The sequence below is a fragment of the Geospiza fortis genome, unplaced genomic scaffold, assembly GCF_000277835.1.
Source record: "Geospiza fortis unplaced genomic scaffold, GeoFor_1.0 scaffold231, whole genome shotgun sequence".
Classification (NCBI taxonomy): domain Eukaryota; kingdom Metazoa; phylum Chordata; class Aves; order Passeriformes; family Thraupidae; genus Geospiza; species Geospiza fortis.
Genome location: NW_005054351.1, coordinates 1877206 through 1890462, shown reverse-complemented (window position 1 = coordinate 1890462; position 13257 = coordinate 1877206). Strand labels below are relative to the sequence as shown.

The window sequence follows — 13257 nt, the reverse complement described above, 5'->3', positions numbered from 1 at the left end:
GTGCTCACTCTGCATCTCAAGGCACGACAAAACAAAACACTCATAACTAGGACAACTGGCTTGTTGTGGGGGGGAATACGTGCTATTAAAACTGCTCCAGTACTGATGTTCAGCTTAAATAAAGATAGAGAGCAGCACTGCAATTCCGATTATGTGCAGGTGATGCTGCTTTAATGGATACAGCATTTCACAGGCAGTGCGCACACTACGCATTACTGTGCCATGGTAATTATCCCATTTTCTTTTTAAGCAGCACATAAAATAGTCACATAAAGTTTGTGTAAATGTCACACAGGAAAGTTAGGACTATTAGCTCTGCTGTATCTGTTCCTGGCTTTGGAAAAGCCTCAGCTCCTCCCAGCTGCAGGCTCCTATGGTGCTCACTATGCCCTGCTTGCTTGGATGTGTCACCTTCTCTGGCTTTGTGAAAAATAAAAAACAGAATGAGCAAGTGATGTGGAATGACAGGCCTCAATGAAGTTTATAACTAGAGCTTGAAGGTTGCCAATGGCCAAAAAGTAAAAGTGGTGAATCATATTAAAAAATCAACTTTTCTATCTATTATTTAGTTAAAATAAAGTCACTATTTACCACCTGCTTCATTCTATTTTCTTATCTGGCAATTAGGCTTTTATTTAAACACTTTGATCAAAGTGCCTTTATTGAGGTACTTCAGCTAAAACCCCTACCAAAAAGGGTCCCCTCAATTTTTTAGCCAGTGTTGGCAATGGCAGCACTGAATGTAGCTGCTGCAGGGACCCTGTGCACATTCCTAGCGCAAGCTGCCACTGCCCACCCCAACAAAGAGCATCAGGAGCTCACAGATTACAGAATTAGGGTATTTGTTATCCAGCAGCTCTGGAGCCAGGGCACAGCACAAACAAACAAGGTGGGCTGAAGTTTTAGGGGTAAAAGGTTTGAGGGCTGAAGTTCTAGGGATAAAAGGTTTGGATGAGCAGGTTCTTGCCATATCCTGGCTCCTCCCCACCCTTTCTGTATAGTTTCTGTACTAACTATTTGTTATGGGTTACAGCAGCACAGCACAAAGCAGTTCCCATCCCCTGCTGCTGGCAGAACACACTCGAGGCAATGCTGCAGTTTTTTGATCACCATCTGCCTCTGGTGTGAGGGGAAGGTAACAGAATCTGCTCGGGACAGAGCTGGTGATGACAGGCGTGCAATCGGTAACGAATGGCCCTGCCCCACCGAGGGACACTCCCAGCAACAATGAGATGGCTGACTCTGAATGAGTGCCTGGATCAAGGGAACAACAAGAGGTGACTCTCAAGCATGGCAGGGCAACCTCAACCTTCCCTTTTTCTATAGGCCAAAGAACGATACCCCTTCCCCTCTCCTACCCCTCTTCCTCCTTCATCAATGTCCTCTTGATGCGATTCTTCCAAACAGCTTTTGACAAAACAAGAGGAAAAGGTCACAGCAGTTAACGTCCCCCTCAACATGATCCTGTTTGAAGCAATGCACTTTTAGAAATTCCAAGATTAATTACTTCAACTTCAGCTTCCCTAGTTTAAACTCCCGTGTCATGACAAAAAATATATCTACAGTAGCCATCCTACAAGATGCTTCTAGACTGGCTGAGCTTGGCTCAATGAGGACCTGAAGGTTTGTGCTCAGAATGAAAGATTTAAAATACGTTTACATTGAGCCTACTCTTTTACTCCAAGTTATTGCTACAACCAGTAATACAAAGCATATTTGCCACTAAAAGCCTGAAGACCTCTAAGGTCTCGATAAAGAAATGCTGAGATCCCAGAGGGCTCCTCTGAAGGTCAGCATGACAGAAACAACCAGAGACAAAGAGAGGGAAGACAGCTTTGCCTTGACATAGTGGCAAGGCAAGGTCTGGAGACAGACTCCCAGCCCACCTGCACAGTTCCCTCCTGCAGGTTGCATGTTTGCCTGTTTAAAATTAAATTACATTTAGCTAAAACCTGCAGTGAGTCCATTACATTGGCCACTTCCGCAGATACCTGCAACACTGGAGAAAGCAGGGGGATATGAGTGCAAGAGGCTTGTATCTGACAGGCTCCAGGCACACCAGTTTCCCTTCTAAAACCTTAAAAACTCTAATTCTGAAGACTTGTGTCTTATTCCTTAAATTCCCTCATGACCACAGGTACAGCACATTCCTAAACCATTATATAATGGATTGTTCCTCTAGGTATCCTTTATACATTGGATCATGCAGAGGGAGTAGGAAGGATGAAGGAGGAATGAAGGAGAAACAGGTCTCTCTTCAGTGTTAACAGTTAAATTTTCCGAAGTCACACATGCCACAAGACCAAAATGTGTAAGGACTTATTTTGAGAAGTATGCTCATCCCCCAAAACACACCTCTGTAGGTGTGCTGGAGTCATCTTCCGATTGCACCAGATTACCCAGTAAGTTCAATTTTACAACAGTAAGGTCAGGGCCATATTTCACCCCCCTCTTCCTGTCAGTTGCAGTAAAAAGAAGAATAGAAAACACATTAGCAGGAGAACAATGATGTTAAAAATACATACCAGTATATCCAGGCAGGCTGCTTTCAGTAGAGTTATTTGGTCTGCAATGGTCAAACTTGTAAAGCCTGGCAATCGCTTTGCAAATTCCACTATTTTAATAATGCACTTCGTTGCAAGTTCACTGAATTTGTCCCAAAGCCCAAGGTCCAGTCGAACCCGATGATCTGCGCTGGAGTTCTGGAAAGACAGACAGACGGCACCATAAATTAACAACGTCCCTTTCAGCAATCGCTTTTCAGGGGAAGGAAACAAAAACCACGTTTTCCTTCCAGAAGTACTTTCTATTAACATTCCAGGCATTTTCTGCAGCTTGCTGTTGGGATGATGCTGGTTTTAAACTTGGATTAATCGCCTGAAAATTCCTTGGATACTTCTCTGTTACTTATGATTGCAGAGGCCATCTGTATGAGGAATACAAATGAACTTAAACATTTCCAAATGCCACCCTCATTATTCTTCCTTGCCATTATATAATAAGTGCATTGAGAAAGACAATTTACAGTTGTACCCCAGAAAATATAAATGAACAGTGGAACAAGAATATTGGGTCCTCCTCTGGAAAAAGCAGCACAATATTTGGAACATAGTTTCACATACTTATGGTCTTACAAAATTGGTTCTGCTTAATTTCTCTGCTCTGTGGCTCTGCCACAGCTTTCTGAAGCTACAGTCTCCCATGACGTACAGAGTATTTATTTACATAATGCTAAGGAAAATCACATGTGCCTTGATGAATGCTACGTGCCCATTTGATGGTGTAGCCAACATACATCCCCTCTGCTGGAAGTGTAACAAGGACATTCCGGTGGCATCTTTCAGGGAATGTTTATATTCACCTACCTCAAAGTCTCCATCATTTTCTAGAGTGCATAGGAAACTTGTGTTAAATTTGTGATCAAACTCACATTTTTACACATTTGGAACAACCACTTAACCCTTGAAAAAGCTGAACATGTCAGCCAAGAACAGTCTGACTCAAAATCTGCTGTGACCTATCTGATGCCAGCCCACAAACACTGGGTGTCATGAGAAGACCTGGTGAGTCCAATCCACCCAGAACTCCTGTAGAGTGACAAGAAACAGGTAATGACAGAGCTCTGAAATACCTAAATCTCCTCTCCTTCTGCCCTCACATGGGGAGCATTTGATCCAATGCTATTTAGGATGCAGCCAGCGTGATGGTGTCTCCTGTTTCATAAGGCACCAAGTTCAGTGCACTGCAACTGCCTTCAGCATCTGGGGGATCTCCTCTTCACTGCAGGAGGAATTTTACCTATAAAAATATGCTCAGGCTTTGGCTTCCACCCCAGCTGCAGAGGAAGCCCATGTGATCAGCTGCCTCAGTCTCAGCTGGTTGAAGTTAAAATGTTAAATTAACTTTAAAATTAAAGTTAAATGAGCAGAGTCTCAACCTAAAAGTCTAACAGACATGGCAGATTAAATCGCCATCAAAAAGCATTCAAATTACACAGATCACACTTTCTTGGAGGAAACACTTCCAGTGAGCCTGCCACCACCACTGCTGATGGTGAGGACATCCACCTCTTATAAAACCACTGAAGCCATTATCTTGTCAGCTTTCTTTGGTTCACGGGAAGGACACAGGGCTGGAAGAGGTTGGTGAGGAAATGTGGAGGGAGCTCAGCTTGGCTGTGATGCTCTGGACCCCATCCCAGCACTGCCTTCACAAGACACCACCACTACCATCAGTCACAAAGGGGAAAGTCCTGACAGATCCCCAGGGCACCACCAGCCTGACATTCACCCTCACTTGAAACAGCGTGGAGATTTGAGCCAGGAATATTTACATTAGGCCCTAACTGGAAAAAATAAACGCTGACTGTGCTGAGCAGTCTGAAGGAGCATGCATGCTCTTTCCTGCTACCCCTCTCTTTAGGGGATAATTAATTCATTTCATCATTTCTATTTAAATTTTTATTCTGGGAACTTCCTCTATTTTCTTTTGGGTTTTTTTAAATGACAAAAGAAAATGTCTCTATAATGCTAAACCCAAAGTATTGCCTTCAAAATGGTCCAAAACTAATGAGTTAACAGTGATTGTAATGCCCTTTGAAACATTTCTTTCGGCTACTGGAGTATGCATCCCTCAGATTTATTTTATTTCATCCTCAAGGACCTTGGTGAAATACAGTACATTGGAGGAAAAATAAGATCAAGATGTGCAGTCATTCAGGCTGTAATTAAATTTAATAGGCAGTTTATCCAGTTCATAGAAAGATGGCATAGCAGAGAGCTACACAAAGCAGAGCCTAAAGCAGGAAATCATTTTACAATAGGGTATCCATCTGGAAAAAAAGACGTTGCATGAAACCAGCAAGTGTGAACGAAATCTTCATCAGTATCATATGAGGTTACTTTATCATGCTGCAGTGCCAGCAACGGGAAGTTTGACGTGTCTTCTATTAGGAGTAATGCACGGCCGTCGTAACTAATGTAAATCTAACTCTCTATTATGCAAACTGAAGAGAAGGGGCAGTTAATAAAATACAAAATAACCAGGTGTTTTATTATGTCAGGTGCCAGATCCCTCAGCATTGCAGCTAATGTGGTTTACACATTACCTTTGAGATGCTACAAATGGAAAGGGCTTTAATATTCTATCTGTTAATGAATGTCAACACAAGTGCCACAGGAAAAAGAGCTGGATTTTAAGCAGCATTTCTCAGTATTGAAAAACCAAAACTGACTCAATATCAATGTATAGGTTGAACAATAAAACACAGGGTTAAAAAAAATGCACAACAGAAAAAAAAACTCTGATTAAATTTGCCTGGAGATCTCCTCTATCCATGCTGTGAAAAAGATGCAGACGCTATGACTTTTCCTGAATATTTTTACTGAAGCGGGTTTTTGGGTGTCTTTTCCAGGAGCAGTCTCACATGTTTTTCAGGCCTATGCACCAGTGCACATATGGTGGAACAATACTGTAATACACCCTAGTGGCATCTTTGTCAGTGGAAAAGCCCAACCTTGCTATGAAATCCAATTAAACAGCCATTTTTGCCACATAAATTGATCCCATTTTTTCCATCATTTTTGTTTTTTTCATTGCAGGCTGCTCTGTATCCACATTAACAATATGGGATGAGGTACTCATAGAAACATACACAGCAACAGAATCCCTACTGTCTTTAAAATCCACTTTACAAAGGAAACAAGGCTCACAGGGGCACTCTGCCCTAATCAGGAACACTCGTGATGCCTCTTTAGTAAAAGCAGCAACGCACTCCAGCTCCAGCGAGTTCACTGAGGACCATGGCACACGTCCCTGCTCAGTCCCAGTATCAGGAGATACACACACCTACATATATATATATATATATATTCCTCTTCAATGGCACTGAACAATAGCTGTGTAACTTCTAAGACCAGCACTTACAAAGAACAAAATGCTCTCAAGATGTGGAACCTCTTCACTTCCAGCTAGCCAGGAGAATCTGAAGCAAGGGTTTGCAGAGCCAAAATTGTTTTCTGTTTTATCCTCCCTTTATCACAAGGCTGGATGTAACACAGCTGTAGACTTACAAATAATACCACTCTCAAGGGACAAGCAGTATAGTTACACTCAATTATACTATAAAGTATGACATCTCCAGAGAAATTACTCAGGCATTCTCTCTTACCTGGATGACAGTAATAAAACAGATCTGTTTATGATGGACTTTTGGAATCCATTACATTTAAACAGCTTGCTGATTCTCATTGCTGGTAGAACTGCACTTGTCACTGACCACCAAACGCAACTGTTAAGTCAAATTACCCCGGGAATTTAATACAAGTGCTATTCTCCCATTATTTTAAGTAGACTTCTATTAACTATGCAAAGTATGGGGCCACTTTTTCTTTCTAAAGAGCAGATGGATATAAAAAAAAGTAATTGAAAATGCTTCTCCAAAACCATTTTGAACAGCTAAAAACACACAATGGTGGTGGAAAAAAAATCCCCATGTAACCCTTCCCTCTGGGAAATGCAGGCTGCAGTGCTCAAGAGTGAGAGGAGCCAGATACAAAAGCCAAATGCCTGAACAGGTTTTTATTGTATCTCTGTAAGGTCTTTTTACTTTATACTCCTATTTTTTTTCTCTTTTTAGCTACAAATGAAATCTTCTTTTAAAACAGTCTGAATGATCATGTAACCAAAGGCACTCGGGGGCTGCTCCTGCAGAACAGTTTCTTCCATCCACCATCCCTGTCAGTACACAAATGCAAGGCTCACAAAATTCAATGGAATCCACATTGGTTAGAAACACTCACTTCTCACCTCTCACTTAGAGAATTAAATTAAAAACTCTAAGGTTATAAAAGCAATCTGTGAGCTCTGTAGTGTGAGCACACCACGCCTCACGACTGACAGCATGCAGAACCAGCCATAAAAGCAGGACTGCGGGCAATCTTCTACAAGAACTAGATTGTTACTATCATAAAAAGCAGAGTGGCATAGACTTTTAACCTATGGACTCCCCTTGGACTCAGCACTTAGGAAAGGGCTCTGTGCTCCTTTGTTTTTTGATTTCTGGTCTCTGCTTCAAGTGTCTCAGGTTGTTGTTGGAGCCCTGCTGTTTGATCAGCAGGTGGTGGTCGTGTCCAGGCACTGGAGCTGTGCTCTTGTGACCAGCACCCACAGCTTCCACATCCCAGATCCTCTTGGATCCTCAGTGCTGCAGAAAGGATTATCCCCTGCCCCTGGGCTGGCGGGAGGTTGGAGGGGAAGATGGCCCTTAATGCAACCCCAGCGCTGCTCTGTCCTTCCCACATGAGCTCTTAACACTGAAGTCCTACATAAGATGCCAAAGTGGCTGCCAGACCTTACCTAAATGAGAGATTTAAACACTCTGCACTTCACACACAGACTATGAAAATGCAGCAAGAAGGCAGTATTTAGCACCACTGTTAAATAACCTTAGAGTTTTAGTTCTGATACAGTGTTTGAAGGAAGCTGCATCCCTCTCAAAGATTCAAGGTAAGCCAAAAAAAACTCTTTCAGCATAATTTTGTTATTGCAACTTGTACCATGACAAAGCAGGAGAGGGTGAGCCCTGTGCAGCAGTTCCCTGCTTTGGACTTCCAACAGAGCAATGCTAAAAACAAGAAATCTGCCCCAGGCTGTTCCCTGTCCCATCAGGCTTGAGATATGAATGACCAATATCCAGCCTCAGAAAGAGTGCAGTCAAATTATGGCTACTCGTGTTCCACAGACAGACCAGATTAATCTGATCATTATTGAGATCCAGCTGCTCTCAACAAGGGCTCTGAAATTCCAACAGGGGCATAAACTCCCCACGGGGTTCAGACAGAACCTAAGGATGAAGGCATCAGCAGTGGGTGTGCTATGCAACCAGGCCCTCTCCAATTTCATCCACTTGTATCATTTCAAGAGCTAAAAGATTAATGATACTTCAGCATCCAGTACCTAATGCAAGTGTAGAGGTGCCAAGGTTTATCTTTCAACCCTCGAGGATCTTTGGCAATTACCAGGATGCAGTACAGTGCCATCCCACCAGCTGCAGTGCACTCTGCTAATTCGCAGCTAAGGTGGAAATACATACTAATGTGTTCCTGCTGGGAAGGACCAGAGAAACATGGGGAGGACAGGCTCCTTCCCCAGTACTAACCAGTTTACATGGGGCTCAGATTTAAATGTGAAAAGTGCTGGTGAAAATACTGTCACAACATGAAAAATGTACCTTTTTCTAAAATCACACCATATGTGCTTGCTTTTCTTGCCCTTAAGTACCAAATCTTACACTCAGACCTCAGTTTTCAGCCTTGCACTCTGTTTTGTAAATAGATTAATATGCCATTAAAAAGCACCCTGATTGCTGAAACAGTGAATATTGTTGGCACACGGGGATTTGCCTACACCACTCTGAGAAACTGAATGTTTGTTTCAATAGCAGAAAATTTACTTAAACCAGAGAGCACTCCAGTGAGAGCAGTATTCCACCAGGCCTCTGGGGATTGGTCCCAGATCTTCAGCTGGGGCTGGAGGGCAAGAACCATGGAGGCAGCTGTCTCCTTGCCCCAGCCATGTCACTCCTAAACTCCTGCTCTCAGCAATGACAGCACATGCTTGACTACCTCAGAATGTTTTGCACATCCCTCTGAAACAGCCAATGCTGCTGCAACCAACAGCAAGCCCAGACCCAGTAGTCATTTCTTTACTGGTATGGTTCTAAACATTACCTAACAGTTATGTTTCATCATCTCTTTTATTATTTGATTTGCAAACTCAACATTGAATTTTCTTTAATCAATTAATATTACTGACTTTCCCTGTATTTAGCAACATGTATGTGTATAGAAGAAAAATTATTTCCCTGACTCATCTCTGGAGAAATTCCCATAGTACCGAGCTTCTTAATGGGGGGGCTGATTTTTCATTTCTAAAAGCAGCAAAAGTTTTTGCTGCAATGGGATCTTTTGGTAGACTGGGAAAGGATGTATAATTTTTGAGGCTGTCATGTGCAGAGCCAGGAGTTGAACTCAGTGATCCTTGTGGGTCCCTTCCAACTCAGGATATTCTATGATTCTAGGAATAAACTGCAAATGAATATTTTGGAAACTGTTTTACTTAAACATTTCATATTTTCCTTGACCTTGGTAGCTTTGGGACTATCACCAGTAATCCAGCAGCATTTAAGAACTCCCTACACCTGCAAAGTTGTAATCTGCTGATGCACGAGCAGAGAGCACATCTTTGGGAGCCAAGAAATTTCTAATGAATGATGGAATGTCACTGACTCATGGTCTTGGAGCTGGTCGTTTGGCTGGATTAATCCTCCAGGAGTCTCTTGTGATACCGCTAAGCAGCGCTCACATCTAGGTGCAATTTCTCTCCCCAGCAGACAGCCTTTGCACACACACCTCTGGTTTTTTCCTGGCTTAGGAGGTGCAAAGAGTGAATCTACTGCTCCATCTATTTAAACTGTCCAGAGTCTCCAAAACTCACATCATCCAGGCATATCCAGAACGCTTTGTGCCTCAAATCATACTCACCGTAGTGTATTTTCCCAGCTGGCAGAGTGAGGGGAAGGTTTCCTGGTGAGCTTTTCGGATCTTCTCAGTGAGATCATCTAACTCTGCTGTCATTTCATAGTTTTCTGTGGACTCTTGCTTTGAAGGTTCCTTCTTCTTTTTGTTCCTGTCATTTCTGACAGCTGTAAGAAAAGCAGAGACACAGATCACATGGGGTTATTTGGATCAACCTATGTTGCTTTTGCTGCTCTATTTCAAATCACTGTAAAATGCTGCTATTTTAAACACACATATTTATATTTAGGTGAATAAAAAAATGTTATATGCACAGAGGACATTAATTCCAGCCTACTCATTTAAAAATAATTTAAGAACTAAATGTAGTGAGCAGTGATTAAACCAAACTTCCACAGGGGTTTGTTGTGGGTGTGCCATCACAACCTAGTATCTGCCTTCCAGGAAAGTCTACTGCAACTTCATATGCACAGTGTCTTAGTAACTTTGTGAGGTGGGATTTTTCCACTGTAGAACTACAGTTGTGCACGGTGGATGGCGAAGCCCTCTGCAGTGAAGCAGTCACTATTTTATTGGATGTGAGCAACACTAAAAAAAAGACAGCAAATGTCTTTTTTCTTAAGTACCTCAGCATGGAAGATAACAAAGCCCCACACTAATACAAACTCCACCAAACAGAAGTTATTTAAAAGGAAAGTTAAATGTGAAAACAGTAAACAAAAGAAGATGAGACACGTTAAACTCAAGTTCTGAAGATCAAAGGAGAAGCACAAACACTTGAAAGAGGAAAAAATGGCAGTGAAGCTATCTAAAGTTGCTTGCCATCTGCTTCTGCACTCAGATCAGCCTTCTACCTTCCCCCGGCCGTGGGGGATTACTGGAAATATGCATTGTGCTCACTCGTGCTGTAATTGATTTCCCACATATTTGTGTTTTGTAATAAAATATGACAGCTGCTCCATCACCATGCTGCTCTTTGTTCTTTTAATGAAAATAGCTTAATTTTACAAAACGTGCCCAGGAGATAAGTCCATGTCCACAGTATTGCCAGTAATTGTGAATTTTATCAAGAGTCTTGCTGTTAGCTAAAGCTAACATCTTAGGTGTAACCAGATGCATAAGGCTTTACAACAAAGCCAAGCAAAATCAATCCCTCTCCCCAAAGACTCCATGTCAATATTAAACACCCTGAAGACTAAATCTTACTGGATAAATAAAACCAATCTTAACATTGTTAGTATTCAAAACCTCACAATGTTTAAAACAAGGCCCTAAACTCAGAGGGTGCAGCTGGTGGGTTTGGCACATGTGAGCATGACTGGGGATTTTGGATGGCCAAAGACCTGCTGATTCTTATTTGTACTGTCCTGCCCCAGAAAGTGCATCTATCTGTGCCAGAGGGAGGGAAGCACAAAGCCACTTCCATGCCAGCTCTTTTTCCCTGTGGGTTCCCCAGGCCCATCTCCACATCTTCTGTGGTCACTTCCTACATGCCAGTTAACCACAATAATCACAAAGAGCAGAAAAAATAGTGGGCTGGGAAAGCATCAGAGTCAGAGGCATCTACAGAAATAACATATTGTGTGTAATAGAAAACAAGGAGTAGAGATGTGGTGAACATTTGTTTCTCCTTCACAAGGAGAAAGGCCATTAGGCACACAGTCCATGCAATGTATGGCTCTGGTCTTCTCACTAAAGGTCTGAATTTGCAACTGAGAGAATTCTGACACCCGTCATTCAAATTTTAAGCATGAACTTGACTTAACTGTGTGACAGACCTCAGTGAAGTCAGTCATGTGCTTGGCTGGATCAGGGCTGGGATGCTGAGCACCCGACTGGATTAAAACCTAACTTGAACACCATCAATTTTGGTGTTTGAAGAACACAGACCCAAAGGAGACCAGCAAGAGTGGACCAGAAAGGTTATTCCTTGCAAAGGTACAAGGCTATCAGTGTAATCAGATTTAGGGGGATGGATTGGTTCCTCCCCACTTCCTTTTACAAGCTTTCCCCTCAAGGAAATGCTCTGATTTGTTGGCTGGACCTAAGGGCAGAGCACAAGCACCATGTTTTGCACCAAAAAAACATCCAAGACCCAGAGCTATGTCTCGAGTGCTGCAAACTGCCACTGCACTTCAGAAACAAATCCTAATCACTGCTGTACTTGGGAGATAAAAGAGTTCCTTAGAAAACTCTGTAAACTCCTACACAACCACAAAGAGCAATAAACCTTTGTCACAAAGCCCCACTTACTTATAGCTCTACAAGCTGACTGAAAAATTTGCCAAGCAGGCAGCCTCAACAACCACTTCCCTCAACAGTTTTGAGCTCCTCATTCAATTTGAACATATTATTCAGGCCAGGCTTTGAAGCAGGTGCCAAGGGCTCCCAGAGACAGGAGATAACTCTGGCAGGAACCCTGCCATGCTCCTTTGCTACCCCAGCACTGCTCCTTCTGCAGTGTACCTGAAGTTCCCTTCCCTCCAAAGGGCATCGAAGGGACAGCTGCTGATCAGTTCTCATCACCAAATTGGCCCAACTCTGTCCTTTTCCTCTTTTGGTCCAAATCAGAGGGTAGAAACGGGAGAAGTAACACAGCCTGAAAACTAGGAACATTTTTTGTTCCTCATTAACTTTCTTAAATGATCGTGATAGCTTTTAAAATAATGAAAATACAGAATAATATATATCTTACTTTATTCATTAAGACTGCATCAGACCTGTCAGTGTTTCCACATTCCCTGTAAGATAATGGATTAAAGTGCTGATGTATAACACCCAAGGTCCAAAAATATAAAGCATTTCAATAACACCAAACTATTGGGCAGATTTAACTACAGTTATAAATCAACACGCAAAAAAAAAAAGGACAGAAAGACCTTAAGACAAGACTATGTTTAAAAGAGTTAAATAAAAACACATAAACACACACATACACACATTTACGCAGTAAATTTAAAAACCATCACTGCTCTGGGAACAGGAACTGTCACACCGCATGTGGGAAGGGTTTTGGATTACAGCTTATGCTTATATTACATAAATCACACCTTTTGGTATCTTGATCTTTACATGCATATGATCACATCAATCCCCGATGCAATTCCACTGCCTTTTAATGATGATATGCCAGTGATGAATCTGTGTCACAGTTAATGCTGCTGCGGAAAACTCAGGTTATGAATTTCATTACTTGTGCACTAAATTCTGACTTGATGGCTGCATTAATTAGAAGCTCCCAACAGGGGACAGTATGGAAGCTCTCTTGCCCTCTGAGAACTCTTGGAAGTTAAAAAAAAAAAAAAGGTGGTAGTGTGAGGAAGGAGAATGAAAAAAGGTGTATCTTGATATGTGAGGAAGCCAGGTCTTGGCGCGTCTCAGAAGGCTGAATGACACACGCCCACACCTGTGCACGTCTGCTTCAATCCATCTTCCTGTGACAGCTTCCCTGTCCCCTTGACACACACGCCAGGACTTGCACTTCCACACCCAGAAACCTCCAGGCAGCAACAGCAGGGTTCACAAGCTGGCAAAGGTACTTTCTGGTGCCTTAAGAACTAGCCCCTACCTTCAGATGTTCAGCCTCCTCCCTGATGGTAGGGGGGCAGAACATCACCTCTTGTCCTGCTCAGTCTGTTCGCCTCACCCCAAGAGCCTCAGATTTTTTTTTCCTTAGCCTCAGATACACTTTCCCTTTTCTGCTCGAAGTGATGGACAGGGC

General features: G+C 42.5%; 1 protein-coding gene across 4 annotated transcripts in view; it reads right to left on the bottom strand.

Annotated features, from left to right (window-relative positions):
- The window catches only part of RARB (retinoic acid receptor beta), a 280456-nt gene that overhangs the window by 11059 nt on the left and 256140 nt on the right, over positions 1 to 13257 (bottom strand). For all 4 annotated transcript variants that reach the window (XM_005423378.2, XM_031058887.1, XM_031058886.1 and 1 more), the window contains 2 exons: positions 9543 to 9703; positions 2526 to 2702 (listed from right to left, as the gene is read on the bottom strand). In XM_005423378.2, coding sequence (XP_005423435.1) covers positions 2526 to 2702; positions 9543 to 9703 — 338 coding nt within the window. The remainder of the gene's footprint in view (positions 1 to 2525; positions 2703 to 9542; positions 9704 to 13257) is intronic.